At 43.0% G+C, this 23,352-nt stretch overlaps 1 protein-coding gene across 2 annotated transcripts in view; it reads right to left on the reverse strand.

Moving 5' to 3' along the window:
- Positions 1-6,633, reverse strand: part of LEMD3 (LEM domain containing 3) — a 51,539-nt gene extending 44,906 nt beyond the window's left edge. For both annotated transcript variants that reach the window (XM_064141989.1, XM_064141990.1), the window contains exon 1: positions 4,996-6,633. In XM_064141989.1, the coding sequence (XP_063998059.1) occupies positions 4,996-6,532 (1,537 nt within the window). In that variant the 5' untranslated portion in view covers positions 6,533-6,633. The remainder of the gene's footprint in view (positions 1-4,995) is intronic.
- Between the last annotated feature and the right edge of the window lie 16,719 nt (positions 6,634-23,352).

Here is a 23,352-nt window from a genome sequence, read left to right on the forward strand (position 1 = left end):
ATAAAATTGTTTCCTTCAAGTAATTTTTTATTTGAACCAGGCAGTTTATGCTATTGAACAAATGCAGCTGGTAAACAGCCTGGAAGGTTAGCCTGCTCCTTAGTCTTAGACCAGCCGAGTCAAAATGGAAGTTACTGCATATTGCTGCCTATCCCTTTCCAGTCAAGTGATGTTAAATCTTGAATTACTGACAAGATCATCCTGGGTTTGAGCTCTGCAAACTTCAACTACATGTGGTAGGCAGTTTTCCTTCTTCTGTGTAGCTAATACAGAGAAGCAGCCTCATCTTTGTCATAAGAAACCTGCTGGTAGCTACTTCTGTATGTCCTGTATAGAGTTAAGGTGGTGTTTTCCCTCCATAGGGCACACACAGGAATCCGTTTCAGAATTTTACTGCTGTGTTCAGGCTTTGTATGGATCATTGTTCAGCAGCTCTGTTGCGCTTAGGACAGCAAGCAGCAACAGACCACTATATGCTAAATGCTTAAAAGGGCAGAGGCACAGCAAACTCCCATTTCTAAAAAGAGATTTTTCATATGTCATCTTTATCTTGACCTTTCTTAATATTGCTGTTCTCATGACTGAGGGTCTCATAAGAGTCTTCCTGTCAGTGTTCTCTATTTGACCATTTTCTTTGGATGCTGTAAACATTTTCCAAAATCCTAAGAAAATTTAACTGTTCTGCCTGGCTTAACCAAGGCAGCCTAGAGTATTTTTGATCTATTCATCTTGATCCAAAACCTACTAAATGACAGAAGTGAGATCTGCTATGACAGAGATTAGCCTTTAAGATATGCATCAAGATAAATACTTGAAGATAAATACTTGCTAACTAGAGTTTAAAGCAACATAAAGAAAGTAAAAAGAGCTATATGCTAACATGTCAATAGCATAAGTGCTTGTACTGTCAAACACAAAAGTCAAAGTAACACTTGGAAAGCACATGCAACAATAATAGAACCACAACACAGGAACTCTTAATCCTTTCATTTTGTTTCTTCCCTTTACTGCCTTTCTCCTCTACAGATATTTTTTATCAAAAATTAATTCTCTTCCACTCTAGGCAACACTGTCAAGAAGATTCTAAGTGGATTTGTAAGTTACCTGTGAAATACAACAGCACTTTAATAGTAACTTGTAGACCCAGTCATCTTGTCTTTTATAAGGCAATGGAATCTCCCCACATAAAATTCCATAGAAGTTTTAACACCCAAGGAATTCAGAAGTCTAGTACAAAGGAACATCAACAGAATAGAACTCAACCCTCAGAATTGTGATTTGCATAAAGTTCCACTTGCAATACATGAACTGCTAAGTCTCTGGAATTAACATTCCAAAAACGCAAGTTGTAGCAAATATAGTAAGGATTATCCTCCTAGCAATTACTTTGTAACAAGTATCACAGAAAGTATCGAATTTACTTCGCAAGAGATGTCATCTTCAAAACCTCTCCTAACAAGAATCTAAGATCTTAGCAGAGACCAATCTGACAGTTTCAAGATTATTGTTGGTTTTAGTGGTGGTTTTTTGCCACACCAAGCAAAGTACTGGAGAAGAAAGAGCAAGAATCTAAATGTAACCTATTTCAAATTACAACCTTAGGCGGCATCTGTAGTAGTGCCTTCATCTTTCAGAAAGTAAGTCAGACCTGAAAGTAACATCTACTGATCCGATACTGTTATCAGCTTTCTCTGAAAAATAATCTTAGAACTAACTACCAAGGAGTGGCCACTTGAGAGGGCTTAGAGTAACATCACAAAACAAAGCTGGAAAATATACCCAGCTCTTCAGAGTTTGAAGAACCCAGGGAAGCAGTCAAAAGTAAGATCTACTATTTTTCTACCAAAATACAAATAGCAATTTCTTGCTATTTTGGAGGCTGCTGCAGCAAAAAAAAACACTTTACAGCAAGATCAACATGAATGAGAAGAATCACAGAATCAAGCAGGTTGGAAGAGACCTCCAAGCTACAACCTATCACCCAGCCCTGTTCAATCAACTAGAAGTTACCACCAAGTCCAAACTGCCTTTTCACATACAACACCATAAAAGATTGCAAGCACAATGTAACACTCACGCATTAGCTGGGCTTTTTTTAACCCTTAAATAGTAGTTTAATTTCAATGGCTTAAAATTAATTTCATGTGAACATTATTATGCATGGCAAAAGTTTCAATCCTCTTCTGAAGTTTTCTGCTTACCACTTATCTGTATTATTTTACCTGGCCTAAATTCAACCTCACACCTAGTTTTAAGCTCTCCCCCATTGCACACATCTCCTCTGTTCTTAGATTACAACCTAATTGGTGTACTTGGTGATAAGTATTTCTCAATGCCCCACACACATAACATCACTTTAACTTCATTTTAGGTAAAGAACAATTAAGACAACCAGCATTAAGCTCATTATGCACCATTCCCTGCAAAGCTAAAATAAGAAGGAACTCAAACATAAAAATAACTGCCTTTTTTGTTCTCTTAAAATAACTATTTTAATTATGGTATAGCACAACTTCACTGAATCCTAAAAACATTTATGATGTCTTTTGAAGTTCAAAATAACAGTTTTACACAATCAAATCATTCTCTGCCAACAAAATTCTCACCTAAAGCCATCTGCAAGACAGAAAAAAACAGCTCCATATTCACTCACTCAACTGAAGGGTTGTTTCTTGAGATACATTAATTTTTATTTAAAATGTATGAAACAGTTCTGCTTGTATGAAGTAAACAGACAACACATCCACACAAATAGAGGAGCCACAGGGACTTGCTCAGATGATGCTTAAGCTTAGGGAAGCACCTAAGATAAGTCAGTGTTCTTTCCCTTTGCAAAAGCAATCAGTTTTATTGGCTAGTCTTGTCTGTTCTTGCCTGTTCTACAGACCTACCATATTTCTGTTGCATACGCCCATTTGAGAAGCAAAAATTTACTAAGTATGTGCAAGGTAATCCCCTGTTTACTCCCACATTACTTAAAAGAAGTGGCTAGCTCCTCGTCCTATCAAAGGAGATAGTCACAAAACCTACTCTTTGCTTCTTCCGACGGGCCCTCTTCCCCCTGTTCCTATCTTTTAACATTGCAAAGTCCAGGACTTGGAGAAAGGAGAACAGATGAAATGTGAGCATCACTGTCAGAACAGTTCTGGAAGTCCACTGTCAGGAGTTCCACTCAAAAGAGAGCGAACAGGATCAGGCCAAGAACTGGCTTAACTGAACTACCAAGAAACTGTGGGCCACCAGACAATAACCTGAGCAGCCCAACATAAGCAGAAGAGCAGAAAAGAACAGTTTTCCCTGTTTATCAGTTGCAGTTGGGTTAACTTTTCAAGAGCAATACACACAACACAGTGACCCCATGTGCTCTATAGGAAAGCTCACTCATTCAAAACCAAGTTTTGTCCAAGCCAGTAAGTTTAGAGTGGATTTCTTCTCACAGTATTACAGCTACCTGCAGAGCTGAGACATTTAGCTTTATCGATCAGCATGGCAGTTAAGTTTTAACTCGATCACTGAATTTGACAGCCAGTAAGTTCACCCCAGTAGGCTGACAGACCTTCCCTATTAAAATCAGATTTCAAGACTAGAAAATTCAATATGTATTTGTAGAATTACACAGCTTGTCATTAAGAAAATCTACGTATGTCTCAAGCAGTGATGGTCAGAAGTTAAGCACAGAACATAAGTAGTCCCAACAGTCACACTATACTGGATCTAATTTTAGCCCACCTATGTTCACCGCCTTCTCCAAAAACAAGGCTGAACGGCAGTTAAGAGTCACGTGGGCATCTACTCAACCCCTGCAAACTGCTTAAGTCCTTGATGCTACAGGTCTCCGTGAACACCAAACAGCACAGAAGTAAGCACAATTCTGCTACCATAACGTAAAGAATAACTCTTGGAGGAAAAAAAAACACCACAACAACACACAACAACAACCAAAAACTCAACCAGCTCACACTGCTATTTCTGCCCTGCAACATCAAGCAGATCGCAGTCCAACACTGGGATCAATCCTTACAAGGCACTGTATACATGGCCACACAAGTATGTAAATCCTCTACTATCTATACGAAGAAATATATGCACACGCATACATCCCCCGCACCTTCCTCAATCAGTTCAAGAAAAACCACAAGTCCCCAAGGACACTTCTAACGCTCTTATGCCTCAAAACTAGCTTTTAGTGTAATTTCTCATTGCTACTGATGAGAAATTAAGACACCAACGGCACGATTTTTCCTGATGTTAGAATCTCCACTATACATTTCAGAGCAGCTAAAAATTGCATTAGCATGAATCACCACCCTTAGATGGTACGTTTCCATTTTTTATATGCTCTGTGAATTGAAAATGGTAGTTTGTAAATACATTCCGAGAAGTTACTTTCACATGTTAAAGGAGTTCCCATTTAGGATGCTCTGAAATTCAGACTAAAGCACAACCGTACTACGTGTACACACATACTCTCACCTATATTTAGGAAAAAAACTACTTTTTAGAAAACAATTCACAACAGGCTCAGCATTCACTGCACGAAGTCTACTGCAATGTGCAACATCATCTCAATGTCACACTTTTTTCAAGCCTCAATATGCATAAATGGAAACTTTGTTATCGAACAACGATAGTCAAATTTTAGCCCTGCAGCAATCTCAGGTATCCAAATATGCATGATTACCTCTGGCACAAAGCCTTGCCTCGTGAATTCTATTCATCACACATCTGCTACATTGAATGAAACAGGTAAAATTGCTTTGTGAAGAAAACATGATAAAAAAAATATATCAATGGATTACACTACAGAATGTCAGGATGCATTGCAAGATTATTATACCAGCTTGCGAGGCACATACTTAAAAGGAAAGACATTTTCTCTGTGCTCTATATTAAAAAATTACACCAAGATAGAACTCACTTCTGGAAACACAAAGGTTAATTAACAGTTTTATATCTAGTGACAGAAACTGCTCTTACCCTTCACCTAATACTTACTGTTGGCTCCCACATCCTCAGCTACTCCAGAACCTCTCATTCTCAGGTATGTGAATCCCAGTACCAGAAAGAACAAGCATGCAGCAGTTAAGAGGAACATGGACAGGTAATGTGCACTGAAGCCTCCAGTGGTGGATACCTCCTCTCTTTTGAACTGTTGGAGAAGCTCCTCCTCGGGCTCTGAGAGATTCTTCTGGTAGGTGTTTTTCAGGTAGGTGTGATTTGAACCCGTATGATTGGAGTGGTTGAGTCTAAGGGAGGAGGTGGTTCCACCCGAGGGAAGGCTATTAGTAGCTGAATAGATTCTGGATTCAACATTACAGCTACCAGCAGCACCGCCGAGTACGTGATTATTGGTCGCTTTCCTAATGGTGCCTGGAGGGTCACTGATTTTACTGCTGTCCACGTCCGTGAGCGGCGGGGGCAGCAGCAACATTGCAGGGGATTTCTTAGATAGGCCAAGGCGGTATCTGGGGCTGGAAGGACTAGAGTCCAGATTCTCATATCCTCCTCCTCCTCCTTTTCCCGCCGCCTCCTCCTCCTCCCGATTTCTGTCCCCGTCTAGACTCCCGGCAGCAGCTGCCTCCGCCGCCGCCCTGTCATTCGTTACTACACCAGCACCGCAGCCTCCGCCAGCCCTTTCTTGGCCCGTCTCCATCACGCCAGCGCCGGCTGCAGCGCATTTGCTTGTTATGAATGGAGCAGGAGACTTGCTGAGGCTCCGTCTGGGCCGGCGGACGACTGACTCCTCCTTCGGTACCTGCTGCTTGGCCCTCGTCCCTGACGCCGCCTCCTCCTCCTCCTCCGAGTCAGAGTACTTGTCCCTGCTGCCGCCGTAAGAGAGGAAACGGTTACCGTTCACGGTCCGGTTCTTCCACCGCCGTTGCCTGCTCCCCTCCTCTTCTTCGTCGTCCTCGTCTCCTCCTTCCTCCTGGCCGTCTCCGGACTCCCTCACACCCTGATCCGCTGCCGGTCTCCTGGCCGCCGCCCCCCACCAGGCGCTGGGCTTCCGCCTGGCCGCCTCCTCCGGAGCAGAGCTGTTACTCAAGCTGCAGGCGCCGTGGGGGACGGATGGCCTCAGGCCGCGGAAGAGGGGTGAAGCCCGCTCCCTCCTGCTGCCGCCACCGGCGCCGGCCTGGCTCCGGGGACTGGTTTCCACATCCGACTCGTCCGAGCTGAAGCCCAGCAGCACTTTGCCGCCCCCGGCAGGGGGTGCTGCGCGGCTCCGGCCGCTCCCGGCGGCGGCCCCGGGGAGGTAGGGGTGCTCGGCCCCGACCAGCCGCGCGCCCAAGCCCGGGGCCGCTCGCCCGGGGCCACCGCCTCCGCCCGGCGCCGCTCCGGCACCCGTGTTATTGTTGTTGCTGTTCCGGGTCTTGCTGGCGCCGCTGCGGGCCCCAGCCCGCTCATCCTCGCGCAACTTCTTCAGCTTCTTCAGGTAGACGGGCCGGGTGCTCTCCGTGACCGGCCCCGGGGAGAAGCCAAAGCGCCTCAGCTCCGAGAAGAGCTCCTCGTCCGTGAGCTGCGCGGCCGTCGCCATTTTCCGCTCCCCCGCCGCCGCGGCGTTTCCTACCCACGCGCCGCGCCGCGCTCCCCGCCGGAACTGACGCGTGCGCACTCGGCTGTGGCCTAGACCCGCCTGTCACCCCGCGAGCGCCGCCCGCCGCGGCCGCGGCCAGACGGGGCTGGGGGGGGGCGGGGTCGCGCGGCGCCGGCGGCCCTCCCCCGCGCCGCCGCCCGGCACCGGCTGGCGCGCGGGGACCCCGGCGGCTGGGGGAGGCGGCGCCTGGAGCCGCTCCCGCGAGCGGTGCGCCGGGAAAAGCCCTGCGTGCGGGGAACAGCTGGAGGCGAGGGGGGAACCCCGCGCAGGCTACCCTTGGGAGGTACGGGCGGCACAGTGCGGTGTGCGGTAACCCCGGCGGCCAGGCGTCGCCGAAGTGGGAAGTGCGCAAGCGAGAGGCAGCTCTGCTTACCGGCGGCGGCTTTCGGCGTTGGAAGGGCAGATCCCGTCAGAAAGGCGCTGGTTTCGTATGCCTGCAAACAGACGTTAAGATGCGATAGCCGTCTGGATGTCTGATTACTTGGGGGGAAAACATAGCGAGAAGCGTCACGCTCAACGGCAAATATCCTTTAACGCGGTTTCCAGGGTACACAGTTAGCCTAACAATGGCTAAAGAGACCCGAAGAACCCAGCACGCACCTTCATTGGGCCCTTCCCCGAGGTGCGGGTAGTGTGCTTGCTTCCACTGGTGCGCTGGGAGAACTTGGTCAGAAGTCCGGCATCTGGAGCTGCGAGGGGACAGATGTAACGGCCTGAACGCTCTGGAAATCCTCATTCTCACTGTCAGGGGCTGAGCACCGCCCTCATTGAGTCTGTGATTGCCTGGATGTATCTTGCTCTTTTCTTTGGGAAAACACGGTCTTATAGATGTGTTGCAGTTAAAACTGCATGCAGAAATGTGTGTGTCGAAGGGGTTGTACTAACATAAAGGGACTGGCCTTTCTTAAAATGTGTATCTCATATGGAGGCTTCAGAATCTCCTGAGCTCTGTCTCTATCTATCCAACCTGAATGACAAAGACCTGGGCTTATCTACTCCTTACTACACCAAAAATGCAGGAGGCAGAGTTTCACTGGCCTTACAACATAACGTGCAGAAGTGGTTCAAGAAACAAGATCTAGCTGCAGGAACAGTTGTGTATTTCCCCCTCATAGTCTGCTGCAGTGAGGATATTGTGGATGTGCCCTGCTAATGGCAAAACCGAAGTTGCTAATCTTGTTGAGGAGCATTTACAGAGCAGGATTTAAGGTAGCTGTGAGGCAGGTACATGCTGAAGGTCAAGCCAAATCTACAGAACTAGATCATAGAATCATAGAATCAACCAGGTTGGATGAGACCTCCAAGATCATCCAGTCCAACCTATCACCCAGCCCTAACCAATCAACTAGACCATGGCACTAGTGGCACAGAACCATCTTTTGTGATGACTGATGATCATAGAATGCCAGGTTGGAAGTGACCTGAAGGATCATCTACTCCAACCTTTCTTGGCAAAAGCACAGTCTAAAAATCTTAGAAGTAGCAAATGCTGGGGAGTCCACCACTTCTCTGGGGAGATTACTCCAATGGTTAATTACTGTGAAAATTTTTCCTCTTGTGGCAAATTATAATCTCCCCAGTATTAAGTTTTACCCACTACCCCTCCTCTTTTCCTTGTGCCTCCTTGAAAAAAAGGAGTCTCCATATTACTTGTAGCCACCCTTTAAATACTGGAACATGATAGATATTGAGGTCTCTCCTCAGCCTTCTTTTCTCAAGACTGAATAAACCCAGTTCCCTCAGCCTTTCCTCAGATGGCAGGCTTCCCAGTCCTTTGATCATCTTTGTGGCCCTTCTCTGGGCCCTGTACAAGCTGTCCACATCTGGTTTTATATAGCAGAGAGCAGAACTGAACACTAATGATGATGAATGGTGATGATTAACTCCTGTACCTCACCCTCCATTCCTGACCAGCCACACCTGGGAACGCAGAACCTGTTCAATTGTTCATCTAAGCCTCGTTTAACATGATTTTCGTAAGGCTGAGAAGCACTACAATGGTCTGTATTACAGGCACACTCTACATCATATCACTGTGCACAGTCATTTCACATACAGCACATTAAACCAGTAGTGTAAAAGTGCCTGCTCTGACCTCTGCAATCCGTGGTAGCTAACTGGTGGTCCAAATGCCATGAGAAATGCTTCCAACATTCCATTCCTCCTTCTCAATGAGAAGTAACCCATACCTTCCCCCAGCTATTTGGGATACATGTTTGGATATGCCTGTCCATGTTCTGTGCTCACCTCTGGCTGACTGGCAGTGCCCAAACCACCAGCAGCCACTCCCAGACCAGATACCATTCTGGTAAGTGCAATTCTGCCTAGCGCCTGCTTAAGCACCATCCCTCTAAGAACATAATACTGTCCCACAAGAAGTGAAGATCCTGTTGTCTTACCAATGCAACTCAGATGTTCTGCCTGTTTCAGGGCATGAGTTATTATATAAAATTGTTTACTTAGCAGCAGGAGGGCTGTAATTACCACAAATTGTTAGCAATTGAATCATCCTCTGCAAGATGATAGCATGTAGATACACAGAAGAGCTGACTGAAAAGTCTGCATTGTCCAAGTCGTGCTTTAAAATCTACGTGCCAAAATATTTTGAAATGTTTCAAAAACATGTCTTCTGGCTGATAGTGAAGTAAGGATTCTTCCTCTATTAGTCCAAAACATCCACATTTCTTTCATTATTATTATTAATAACACCTATACTTCATTAGAATCAATACAGAATCACAGAACGTTAAGGGGTTGGAAGGGACCTTGAAAGATCGTTTAGTCCAGCCCTCCCTCCTGCCAAGGCAGGATCATCTAGAGTAGGTCACACAGGAATGCATCCAGAAGGGTTTTGAATTTCTCTAGAGGAGGAGACTCCACAACATCTCTGGGCAGTCTGTTCCAGTGCTTTGTCATCCTCACAGGGAAAAAAAAATTCCTTATGCTCACATGGAACCTTCTATACTCCAGATTGCACCCACTCCGCCTTGTCCTATCATTGAACATCACCAAGAAGAGCCTGGCTTGGTGCTCCTGGGACTCACCCCTCACGTGTTTGCAAACATTAATGAGGTCATGTCTCAGCCTCCTCTTTTCCAACCTAAAGAAAGCAAGCTCTCTCAGCCTTTCCTCATAAGGGACATGATACAATACCTCCATATAGTAAATTTTTTAAAGTAAATTTTGAAGTAGACACTGAAAAGTAGATGCTTTTTTAAAGGTATTGGTGCCAGGGAGTGTGGAGACTGTTACACATCAGGAAAAAATGGCTGGGGTTTTGACTAAGACATTAAAGATTTCTGTTTTCCTCTCATCCTTAAAGGACTTGGTGCTCTAAGGGAACTGCCAGTTCTTCCCTGAAAGTTATCAACCATACTTCCATTATGTTCTTCTGAAAGTTATCAACCATACTTCCATCAACCATACTTCCATCCACCTCATTGGACTGGTATTAAGAAGTTCTATCTTAATACCTCTTTTATCTTTCATTCCTGATTGCAAATTTCTGTGATGTTTATGCATTTTTGTGTGTTCTTAGAATTTGTGAAAGACAGCTACCTTTCAGGGGTTAGCACATCGCTTACTGCAGCTTCTTCTATCAACTAATGCAGCCTAGTTTCCACACAACTCACTGCTGCATACTTGAAGCGTTTAGAAATCGTGAGTCACATCTAAAAGAAACATGATCCTCTTGTAAAACTCTCAGTATTGTAAATGCTGCTGTCTATTTACCTTTTTTATTTTTGAGCTTTAATATATTCTCCAACCACAGTCCCTTCCTCTTAGAAATGTGATGTTAATGATTGTTAATTTCACGTGCTCAGCCTTCAGACAGGCCAGACTGCTGGACGAAGGCTAACCACGTGAAGTTCAATAAGGACAAGTTCAGAGTCTTGCATCTGGGGAGGAATAACAGCAGGCACTAGTACAGGTTAGGGGTTGCCCTGCTGGAAAACATCTCCGTAGAGAAAGACCTTGGAGTGCTGGTAGACAGCAAGTTCTCCATGGGCTAGCAATGTGCCCTGGTGGCCAAGAGAGCCAATAGTATCCTGGGATGCATCAAGATAAGTGTGTCCAGCAGGTCTAGGGAGGTTTTTCTCCCCCTCTACTCTGCCCTAGTGAGACAGATATATAAAATGCAGATGAATGGTTGAGAGTGCCATCCTGGAATTATTGAGAGAGAATATGTTTCATAAGTAGGTTCAATCACCAGTTGGTCCCTAAAATCTTTGCTCTGTTAGCTTTCATATCTTAATAGTTTTTGCTAGAAGATTACCGCATTGTCTAATAGACAGTTCTAAACAGGTAACAAATCAGTGATTCATTCTCTAAAGCATCACAATAGATTACATACAGAGTTTTTTGTTTAAATTTGAAAAGGAAAAAGTGAAATATTTTTCATATTGGTTCATTACTTGTAACATACAGAAGCTCTGGTTAATTTTGCCCCTCAGAATTGGTGGAGGCACTTCTCCTTATGTATCATACCCTACCAGCACAGTGTTGTGGCCATGTGCGAGTTTGAGGCTAATGAGAATATTTTAATGAGAGAAATTAGATCATTGGTGTACATATGCTTGTAAATTTAGCTTTGCTGTAAAGATAGCTTGATCCTACTTCGATGTTGTCTGAGCTGCCCTGGCAAATTTCTATAGTGGCAGGGTGGAAAGGTCCTAACCCACTACAGGCCAAAAGTCATGGGAATACACTATTCTGACTTTTGAGCATCTACTTCATATTATTTGGTATCCCTTGCAAGTATTTTCACAGCCTAAGGAATGATAAAAACTAGAAATACATCCTTAATCGCAGGAGAATACTGGGAAGGAATCCCATTTGTCTGAAATCCACAGAACCCTGAAAACATGGAGACACCTGATTTCATGTATTGTATCTTTCTTACTTAAGGAAGTAGGTGTAAGCATCATGCATGGTGGAAGCATATTGTAGATACCTAACGATACTTTTTTGTGGTGTCCTAAACAGCCTTTAACATGACTGTAGACAAAGCATTCTAGCCTGAGACCTTGCTAGTGTTTGGTGGCAATGTGAAGAGCAGTGCAGAAATAGCCACAAAGAGCTCACTGTTTACAGTTACATTCTAACTTTGATCCAAGGCTAATCTCTTGAAAGCTTACATTTCAGTCACCTAATAATGTTCAAAAGAAGAACCATAATTCACTGAATAAAAATAAGTTTACATTTTGCATTTTGATTGTCATGCATTTCTTCCCCACAAAGATCTACATTCACTTCACTCAATGAATAAGCAGGGTATAAATACATGCAATAGACAAAAATAATGAAATCAAATAAGTTCGTACTAGGGCCACCATTATGCTTTCTATTGGCATCATTAGGCTGCTGCAAAGCACTAAATTCAGTGTGTTCCAAACAATCATTTCAATTACTCCCTGTGCTTGTTTAGCACTTGGAGGCCTGACCCGTTTTCATTGGTCTCTTGTATTTGGCACTGTGCAAACAAGAGATTACGTTCCCTGTCTCAAGTACACACTTGCCTCCATTACTTCTCACCTGAACTGCAGGCTGGATATATAAGCAGGAAGCCGTCAGCCCTTAGAAAATGCCATGATCCTACAGAAAGCAGTTCTGCATCTCAGCAGTGCAGACTGCCACAAGCATCTCAGTCTCCTGCTCTCAGGTTCTTATTTTAAATCAATTATTTTGTTGCAAGCGTTCAGGGGGATTGGCACATTTAACTTAACTGTCCTTACCTGTCTGATTTTCACTGTCAATAACTCCACTGTCAGAAAAATTCTTACATAGAGAATGGAAGAACTTCCACAAAAAAACACCAGACAGTGGGAACAAGGTTCCACTGGCCCTGAGCACTGCCATTTCCTACTCCAAGTACCTGCATTTCTAGAACTTTGTTTCTCTCATAAAAATCAAGTACATTTAGGAAGTGTTTACAACAACTGGTTTTCGTCATATGGATAGTTTTATCTCCATCTAAAGCAATGTTTGGTCCTACCTGTCACACAGCATAGGGGGCTGTGGCATGCACCACACTCTCCAGTCGTCTGCCACATGTAGATGTCATCACAGGTCCCCCCTGTGAGTATGATGCACAGAGTGTTTTTCTTCAACACTGTTTAGCTGTTCTCCACAAACTATGCTGCTAATGGCTTCTGCCCCATTGCTTCAGCTTCTACTCTGCGATTTATGAGATAGCACTAAACTCAACAGTGGGACATATTCATCCTTCAGAGGTGCTGAAATCGATGTCTGGTCACTCAACAGCTCCCAATACTTGGGCAGTGTGTGGCAGAGAAGCCAAGGTTTCATCACTTTGACAAGTACCTAAAGTGTCTGTAATCCAAACACACATTCTTCTGCTACTCCTCTAGGTTGACCCAAATGTAAGCAAGTTTAAATGTTTTTCAGAGCTGGGATTGTTTGTAAACACTGATGAGCATCTTGGTTGAAGAATGGAACCAGGAATTGATGCTGTGGCACCACACTAATGTCCTCCAGATATGAGGCCTTTTGTTCTAAACTCTGCATGCTCACTACAGAGCAGAGATCTGCCTCTCCTGTCAGACTTCATATGAAGCCTGGATTCTTCAAGTCCAGGATGTACCATGCAGCATCCCTTCCAAAGATGTTATTTAATTTCTCAGAGTCATATCTGACAAGCTACTCTTGGTAATTGTTCCTTGCCTGAAAAAAAGATGGCATTCACCTTGCTGAACTTGCATTAGAACTGCAGTCATTTTACTGTAAACTGTTGGACCAGCTCCAATATTACTTCTGGGAAATCTTAACAGCAGCAAAGTCCTAGTCCTCTCCCAGCTAGATAGACAAGAGCAGTGCTTTCTGCCAGCTCACCAGCTCACCTCTCCATGCCTTTATAACTGAGTTTGAGCTAGAGTGAAATACACCCATTTTCTTGTAGAAAATAAGAATAAAAAGCTCAAACAAAGACAGGGTGGGGGGGAAGACAGTAGAAATAAGAGAGAGTATTTTAAAAAAAAAACAGAAGAAGGAAAACATAGGGAACAGAAGAAAGCAGAGGTGGGAGCAGAAAGTAAAAATGGCAAAATACACAAAAAATGTAGAGACAAATACTGAAACAAATGCTTTACACCACATGAAGCTTTGTAGGACACTGCAAAAGTGTTCTTACAAGGAATGCTGGGGGAAGTGTTTGGAAGAGCTTTATGCAAGTATGGGATGAGAAAGAGCAGGGTAGAGAAGATGTTTTTCTCAGCTGTTCGTCCATGCTGCATAGGGAGCAGTAGGTAGAGAAGTGAACTATCCTCTCACTTGCAACACAGCATGAGAGTGCAGACAGTCGTGCTCCAGGTGTTTATCGGAAAAACAATAGCCTTTTGCAAGGCTGAATCAGAGAACCTTAAAGGTTACAAAGGAACCTCCAGAGATAATCATTGAGTCCAACCTCCCTGCCAAAGCAGGATCACCTAGGGTAATCCACACAGGAAAGCATCCTGTAGAAAAGCCTCCAGAAAAGGAGAAAGTCCTTTTCTGGAGAAAGTGCCCTGGGTTTGAAAGTCTCCAGAAAAGGAGTCTCCACAACCTCCCTGGGCAGCCTGTTCCAGTGCTCTGTCACCCTCACTGTAAAGAAGTTTCTCCTCGAGGTGAAACCTATGTTCTGGTTTGTATCCATTGCTCCTTATCTTATTGCTGTGCACCACCAAAAAGACATTAGCCTTCTCCACTTGACACCCACCCCTCAGATATTTATAGACATTGATCAGATCTCCTCTCAGTCTTCCATTCTCCAGAATAAACAGCCCCAGGTGTCTCAGACTCTCTCCATAGGGGAGATGCCTCAAGTCCCCTGCTCGTCCTTGTGGCTCTCTGGTGGACTCTTTCCAGCAGGTCCCTGTCTCTCTTGGACTGAGGAGCCCAAAATTGCACACATTGCAGGCGTGGTCTCACCAGGGCAGAGTAGAGGGGGAGAAGAACCTCCCTAGACCTGTTGGACATACTTTCCTTGATGCACCTCAGAATGCCATAGTCTTTCTAGAATAATTGGATGTTCATGGCACACAGGTAGTGTAGCCACTGAGAGTCTCCTAACTTACTTCATCTATGAAGACAGGTTTTCTCTAGCTAAAATTACTAAAAATAAATACAACCAGAAAAATAAAATATTACCTAGTATAACAGTGCACTGAGCTAAAAAGTCTTCCCTGCAAGGAGTCTATAAGAAATTACCTTCTTAGGGTGATAAAGATGTCTCTGGCAGAACTGTAAACTGAGTTAATGTCATAAGGGCACCAGGTAGGAAATAAAGACTCTTGTTATTGTCTCTTGCCTCTGCCACAAACTTGCTGTATGGCAAATCACTTCCTCTTCAGGTGACTCAGTTTCTGCCATGGGCACGTGGAAATAATGATTTATGTTTGTAAAAATCCTGTAAGAATGAGGATGGAAAATGTTATAGAAGAATGAAGTAGAAATTCCATCATAGTGCTCTCCCCAGCCCATCCTTTGTGCTCTTCTTGCTGGACTTCTTGCAGAAGGACATTTTTGTTACTAGGAATTGTATTTTGTTAGAAAAAGCAAATCTGCAAATCATACAGAAAAAAAAATGCTAATTAATGAAATGCTGGATTACTTCTATCATCTGCTGCAAACAAAGAGATAATGTGCTATATAGATAATGTTGCAGAGTCACTCATGGGAAAAATGAAACAACAGCTCACCCCATCTGGAGCAGGGGAGAAAAAAGGTGTATCTGACTATGTAATTTATAAAGTTGTCATAAGCAGAAACAAGGTGGGCATATATTACTGGACCCCTAGAAGCCTGCTGCAACAGACACAGATAGAAGAAATTAATAACAGCGTTAGATCATAACAGAAAGATTAAGTCAACAATGTTGTATATAGCAGAAATAAGAAAACATAGCAGTTGAGGTAAGGCACAAACCTTAGGAGCACAAACACGAGTAGAGCCTTTGCTCTGTGAGTTGGCACTCAGGATCACAGGATGTTAGCGGTTGGAAGTGACATCCAGAGATCTTCCAGTCCAACCCCCTGCCAGAGCAGGACCATAGAATCTAGTGCAGGTCGCACAGGAACACATCCAGACAGGGCTTGAAAGTCTCCAGAAAAGGAGACTCCACAACCTCTCTGGGGAGCCTCTTCCAGTGCTCCTCTTCCAGTGCTCTGTCACCGTTAACAGTAAGAAGTTCTTGCTCATGTTGAGGTGGAACTTTCTATTTTTCAGAGATGTCATTGAGCAAATATGGAAGAACTTTAATGCAATTAAAGAGATTTGCAATTGCTGTGTTTAATACCAGGCACATCATTGTCTTGCCAGCTGGATCCTCTCGTAGGTTTTGAATTTGCAATACCCTATCCTTCTACATCTGTTACTGCCTTTCTTTTCTCTCCACTCAGAATTTCCATTTCTAAGTTTCTGTGTTCTGATTTTTTTTTATGTCTGAGCTAGAAATTTAGCTCAAATGACCACACTTCTCTCAGCATTTTTCCCGGATGTGGAGGATTACAACTCTTGGCATTTAGTTCCTGAGCTCCTTTACCCATCATTACCAAAGGAACTGAAAATTCAGTCTTTGCCCTCTCTCCTGATGACTTGAATCTTGGTACTTACTCCTACACAAAACCCACCTTTTAGTCTGCTCCATGCCAGAAGTCACTACTAAGATTTTATTCCCTCAAGTGTGAGAAATTAGGCTTAGCAAGTGAAATAAACATAAGAAATAAAAAAGTCCATTCTAAATGCCCAGTGAATTGAGAAATTAAAAGCTTGTGGTAGAAAATAATTTACTGGAGAAAAAAAAAGACATTAAACAATTAAAGAAGTAAGAAGCCTTAATTTTAAGTTCATTGTTTTCTGTTGTTTCAGATCACCTCAGTGTGGCAATTTTTTCCTCTGCTTAGTTTTATAGCTTGATATGCTTCACCTACTTGCAAATGATTTTATGATCTTCTCTTATAGTGAGATTTGTCAGTACACCTTTGCCTATGTCTTCATTTAGCCTATATTTAGGTGTAAACTATAGCAGGCACTCTATCACCCTCCAGAGCAGGGAAAGGGAATTGGAAAAAGGAGAGAAGATCCACAGGCTGAAACAAAGACAGATTCAGTGAATGGCAATGTCAATACAAAGTATATACATTTTTGCTTAGCCAGGCAAACATGCAGTATTCAGAACATACATTAAGACAGTCCCTGAGAGCAGAAGATGGAAGAACAACAGGGCGAGAAGCCCTAGCAGAAGACTCCCCTCTTCTCAGCAAACTTCCTCCATCATACTGAGTGTGATGCTCATGTTATGGGATACACCTGTAAGCCAACATAAGTCAGCTGTCCTGGCTGACTCAGAACGGCCTATGATTCTGTCCTAGCCAAACCAGGACAGCCTGCTTGCCATGTAAGCAGAACTATCACACATCCTATCTTCTGCTAATACACACATTTTGAATGGAGCTCCTACAAAGCACTCCTTCCAGGTTTCCCATGCTTATGTTCCCATCTGTATAGCTGCATGGCAAGAGAAGCAGCAAAATCAAGCAATGAAAGGGGCTTTGCTCCAAGGAGAAAACTAATTGTATTCTATTTCCTGTAAAAAAAAGTTGTGGCTTGTTTTATTGGGTTTTGGTTTGGGGTTTTTTAGGAGTTTTTTTGTGGGGGGAGTTGTTTGTTTGAAAAACAGATGAAAACCCAGTGACAGGAAGGAAAGATCTGACAAATGAGCAGCTTCCCACAATGTCATACTCCTGACACCATCTAAAATACACACACAAAATGCAGGGTCTGGGTGGTCCTGCTCTACCATGAGCCACTTGGTGTACTGTTCTATCTCCTGATGCTGCTGGGAGTGCTGTGTGGTACAGGACCTAAGCCCCCAGGCTTATGCCTCAGCAGCAGCTGCACAGCTGTCCCAAGAAGATGGGGGGCATCGAGAATACTATATACTGAGGTGTAAATTCTGGCCCTGCTAATTCAGTGGCAGTTTTACCACTGACTTTGTTTGGGTTAGGATGGCATTCTGCATGCCTGATTTCCTACTGTAACTCTGAAAGGAGTGTTAGGCCTCGCCTACCCTTGCTCTTCTGCTTCCTTGCTGGTTCTAGCATGGAGAAGGTTTGAACCCAGAGGTGAATGTAGCCATGCTTCCCTTTAATTTAGCACTGTTCAAAGCATTATGGCACGTCTGGATCCAGCTATGCATAGTGTGCAAAGGCAGCAGGAGGATGCAATTGAATGGCTGTGCTTCAAAAATCACATGGTTTTGGGATTGTTTTGTTCTCCCATGCAGTTTGTTGCCAGAGGGAAACATATGGCCCAAAGTGATTTTTCCCTCCTTACAATTCACATATTCTTCACCATATGCAAGGCATTATTTCATCTTATGGCATCTATAATTGCTCTTGTGTCTATTCTTCTCCACCACAGGGAATATAAATGTTATCTTCGTGTTCCTAGGACACTGTTGCTCTGATGGTCTTTTCAGACATTGGATAGAATTGTCCAAGAGTTTTCCTAGATTGTTTTGATGAGCTTTTGGATTATTTCCTGAGAAACTGTAACGATACCTTTAGTTTTACCTTTGATTCTGTAAGCGCTCAAAGCTTTCTTGCTAGGCAAGTCACAGACCACTTGATCAGTTGTCAAAGAAACTTGCATGATCACATAGTCGCAGAATTTGAGCTTTTAATCTCCAGTGTATGACACACGCATCAAAGGCTCTGTGGGCAGCCATATTCAGCAGCAAATCACACAGCTCTCGTGCATTTCATTCCTTTTCAGTGAGTAATATTTATCAAATCCACCCATTCATTCCTCCAACAGTTATAAATGTTAAACACTCTGATGGTGATGTTGCAGGTAACTGATGAAAGAGATTGCTTCCTTTGGTACAATTCAAGAATTATTTTGTAATAATAATTTTTGTCAGCTGTTAATTCACATCCTCTGTCATTTCCAAGGTAGAAACCTAATTGAATTCACTCTTCCCTCCTCCCTCCTTTTTGTCATTCACTTGGCTAAGATACTCTATCTTTCCCTCTGAAACTTCACTGAATTAACTGCTACCTAGCACAAAACAACATCCACTAGAGGGGAAAATGTAAGTCACAGTACCTCTTCATAAGATCTAAGATTTGTGCCAAACAGGTACAAAGAAATAAGATTGTTGCAAAGACAGTTAGTTTATGCAAAAATCGGATAATGAACGATGCTGACAGCCTCATAGGCTCTAGAGTCTAACATAGACTGAATTACTACTGTTTGTATCTTGTGACTGATTGGTTTTCTCTTTGAGAAGGTGCAATTTTCAACTGAACTTCCCTCTGCACCTAGGGAGATGTAATAATGTGTGAAGACAGACTGCACTTGTGTCACAGAGGAGACATTTAAAAGATGGCTCATCTGCTTTACTACTAAAAACTTGCAATATAATATTAAATACACTGAAACTTATACATCATAATTGGTAGAAATCAACTGATAAGTTCATAGACATTGTAACTGCATATCACAGGATCAGGATCACAGGATGTTAAGAGTTGAAAGGGGCCTCCGAACATCATTGAGTCCATCCCCCCAGGCAGATCAGGAACATCATCTAGCACAGGTCACACAGGAACACATCCAGACAGGTCTTGAATTTTGCCTCCAGAGAAGGAGATTCCACAACCTCTCTGGGGAGCCTATTCAAGTGCTCCATGACCCTTACAGTAAATACATTCCTACTCGTTTTGTTCCCAATCAATTTAAGACAATGCTCTGAAGAAAAATCGGTGATGTGGCCTCAGTTGGAACCCAGCCAACAGCATTTGTCAGCGTAGCTCTAGAAAGACTGTTGCAAAGGTAGCAGGTAACCCCAAAAGGGGAGAAAGAGTGACTAAGAACATGGAAGTGCTCTGATCTACAGAGAAAGCAATTATGTGCACTGTAGAGAAGCCACAAGCAGCTAAGTCGTGCTGATATTTAGAACACTAAGCAGTGGAGAGCAGAAGGAGAAGGATTTCCTTAGTCTGCAAAACAAAGGAATGCTGAGGGAAATAACGTCATCCGAAAGTGGGAGATTTCCCCTTGGCCTTCAGAATGGCCTTTCATTCGTTGTGTCTGAGCACAGACAAACCCAGTGCCCGGGGCACCCTGACAGCCTCCCGGCAGCTCCCGGCGCTGCTCGGGGGCTGAGCCCCGGCGGTGGCCGAGTCCTTGCAGCGTCCTGGCGCTCCACCTGCTGCCGCCGGGCTGCAAGGAGAGCTGAGCTTCACCTCCCAGGCCATCTCTGCTTGCTCCCGCGAAAGCAGGGCAAGCGGCTGCCCCTTGCATCCTGCTAAACTGAATGGCGCAATTAAACAGGATTCTTGCTTCTTCTGTGGAAGAACCGATGCGGAGCCCCAGATCCTGGAGTACCCGCCTAAGCTAAGGCTACAATCTCCAGGCAATGTCCCATCCTCTTTCAAACAGCACAGGACAAAAGGGGTGAAGTGAGGTGGTGCTGTTCCCCTCATTCCCTGAAATACACCACAGAAGTTTCATGAATACAAGATAAAAGCAAGCTCCTGGAATAGTTTTGTCAATACGTACTTCAATATAAAGCATTCCTTTCTGAGAGTATTTCACAGCTAAAAACTTCACTGCAACTTTGACTTCACTGCAACTTTGATACATTAATTTTTAACTAAAAGTGCTAATCCTGTAGATAGGAAAGGTACAATGAATTATGCCAACACTACACATATTTTTCAGTTGTTTTAAGGACATGATTTTCATTGTATATATTTTTCAATGAAAAAGTCAATAATCAGCATTTGAGAAAGCAATAAAAATATGCTTGCATGGAAATTATTAATAAAAATGTAATAAATCAGAACAGTAATATACAGATTAGGATTCAGAAATGGTACTTATAGCTCGAAGCAAAGTTAAAACTCATGTCACCAGGAGAACAAGCTGGGAACTGGTGCCTGCAGGCTAAGAGCAATGACCAATTTGAGAATTAATTGGTAAAGTAGTAGTGTACACCATTCCTTAAAAAAAAAACCCAAAAAACATGGAATTTACTGCAATCTACTAAAATAATGAAAATTGCAATGGAAATAATTAAAGCAGAGTGATTTGCTGGTGCAGTTTAAAAGAAGTTTAGCTCTGCTATTTTAAAAGCTGAGATATGGCACACGAATTATCACAGCCCCCACTTCAGCATTTCAAAGATTGTAAATGAAATGACTGAAAGCCTTTTAAAGCTCTGGGTGCTAGGCTGGACTGGATGATTTTGGAGGTCTCTTCCAACCTGGTTGATTCTATGAGGTGGTAGCTAACAGTTGCAGAAAACAAATCAGGCCTGCCTGATATATCAGTTTCTCCAAACTCTTCATCATCCAACACTGATCTTCTCTGCTACCCTATCCTTTTTAAAGACAGAACTATATATAGAGATAACCTACCTGGATTCTGTAGAGAAGACCAAAGACCTGACGACAGGCACTGTGAAATGAAGAACAAACACTGGTGACCACCTGAGTGAAAGAATTAAGTAACTTGCTTACTGTCACATAGGAACGTGAGAAAAACAAAGACAAGAACATCTCTCTCTAACTTCTTTAGCTATGTGATGTTTTTTACTTCTGCAAGCTTCTGTCAACTTCAGCAACAAATGAGGCAACTGCTCTGAAATGAACTGCCTTCATCAGCACCTAGCCTGGTTCAAAGCCAGACTAATTCCATGTTCTCAAATGGATGAGCCAAGAATATTATAGGAAAAGAAACAGAACAGATAACAAATTGTATCATAAGCAATACAAAATAGGAAACCTCTCCTGCCTCTAGAATTTGTGAGTTTACTACCCTCAGAGTGTCGTTTTAACATAGGTTTTAATAATACAATACAGGCTATGTTCTAAAATAAATAATTGGAATGTTATATTCAGAGTAATTGAAGGGTGAGTCTTTAGTTTCTCATTTGAAATTTCATAATCTTCAACATATTCAGACTTAAGAAAAACTGGTTTTTCTAATAAAAATAATTCTAGTAATTCCCTCCCCCCCCCCCCCCCCCCCCCCCCAGCTTTTGATGCCAGTTGTTTTGGTTTAACTAGCAAGAATTTAAGGGGATCTAATAGCAAATAAATGTTTCTGCTGAAACTGTCAGGAGTTTTGTGATTCACTTCAGTGAACAAACCCAAACAGCAAAAACTGATCCCTCCTGAAAATTTTGATGCAGTTTGGAATCTTCTTCCTTATTTAAATTGTTCAAGTGTTAATTATCTAACAATGTTCACCAGAAAGAACTTTTTAGGATGTTGAGTAGTGATAGGATTAGGGAGAATGGAGCAAAACTAGAAGTGGGTAGATTCAGATTGGATGCTTGGAAGAAGTTCTTCACCAGGAGAGAGGTAAGACACAGGAACAGGTTGCCCACAGAGGTGGGGGAAGCCCCGTTCCTGGATGTTTTAAGGCCAGGCTGGATGTGGCTCTGAGCAATCTGATGGAAACTATCATCTCAGGCCATATTTATGCCAATTACTGTTATTTATGCATTTTTCTCCTCCTGTTTTTATATTGCTCCTGATGATCAAAGGGCAACAGGCACAGACTTCCATATCCCTCCCTAGATATACCATCATTCAAACCATCCATTCATTACTTTGTTCATTCTGAGGCTGCCATCAGTGGGATGGTGTCAGTTGCAATGCATGTCAGAGCAGGCCACAATCACACTGTGTGTGTGTGCCTATGGAAGTTAGCAAATCTCAAAGCCCTGTTTTCGGTGTAATTCTTTTTTCATGTATGTCTTCCATTTCATTAAACAAAGAACCACAAAACATTTGGTTTTCTAACTATATTTCAACCCACTTCCCATAGTGCTCTCAACTCACTCCTAGAATAACTACTATTCCCTGAAATACATCATGTAAGTTAGGAGGAAAAGACACTTAAATGAGGATTGAGAAGAAATATAACAATACTTTACCTAGATCTTCACGTTTAATGCAAGCAGGCAGCATGAATGCAAGCCCTTCAAACTATATCTTCAATACATTTTGTCATCATGGTACAATACTACTCAAGAGAGAAGCCCAGGAGAATGGACACTGCAGTCCTACAGTTCAATCTCAGCACTAACAGGGCTCACTCATGTTGTGTTAGATGTTGTTGGAGAAGAGACACATGACATGCAAACACATGCAGTGATGTATATGGGCTAGGATAGTCTGTAGACACACATACATACCCACTGAACATTATCTCAGTCACTGTTTGTTACTTATTTCTGCAGAAAGTGATGTCTGCCGCATTTTTTTGCTCAGGAGTACTCATTTTGTGCCATCACAGTTTCAGAAATCAAATTCCAGAGTTTTCACTCAGCAAATAAATTTTCTGCCTTCACTAGGTCTTAAGAAAGCTGCTTCAAGTCATAAATAACTGTAACTAATTGTATTAAAGTATACAAAAATCTTACCTATATTAAGGTTCCATTTTAACCTTTCTACACTATACATCTCTTCAATCACACACTAAAATTGCTTGTATATTTTGGAGCTAAGAAAAAATTAATCACATTTAACTCTTAAGATCAAAATATTTTATGCTTTCTAAAATCAAATCCACTAGTAGTAAACTTCCAAACTGTTTAATAGCTCTTTTATGCACATCTCAGGTCTACCTAAGCTACAACTTCATCTGGCGTGGAGTTTTTTGAACATCTGCTTGTCTATCATGTTACTCAAGAGGCTCTCTGGCAGTTCAGCCTAAGAAATAAGCGCGCCACATCACGCTGCCAG

Source organism: Pogoniulus pusillus, chromosome 4 (genome assembly GCF_015220805.1).
Source record: "Pogoniulus pusillus isolate bPogPus1 chromosome 4, bPogPus1.pri, whole genome shotgun sequence".
NCBI lineage: Eukaryota > Metazoa > Chordata > Aves > Piciformes > Lybiidae > Pogoniulus > Pogoniulus pusillus.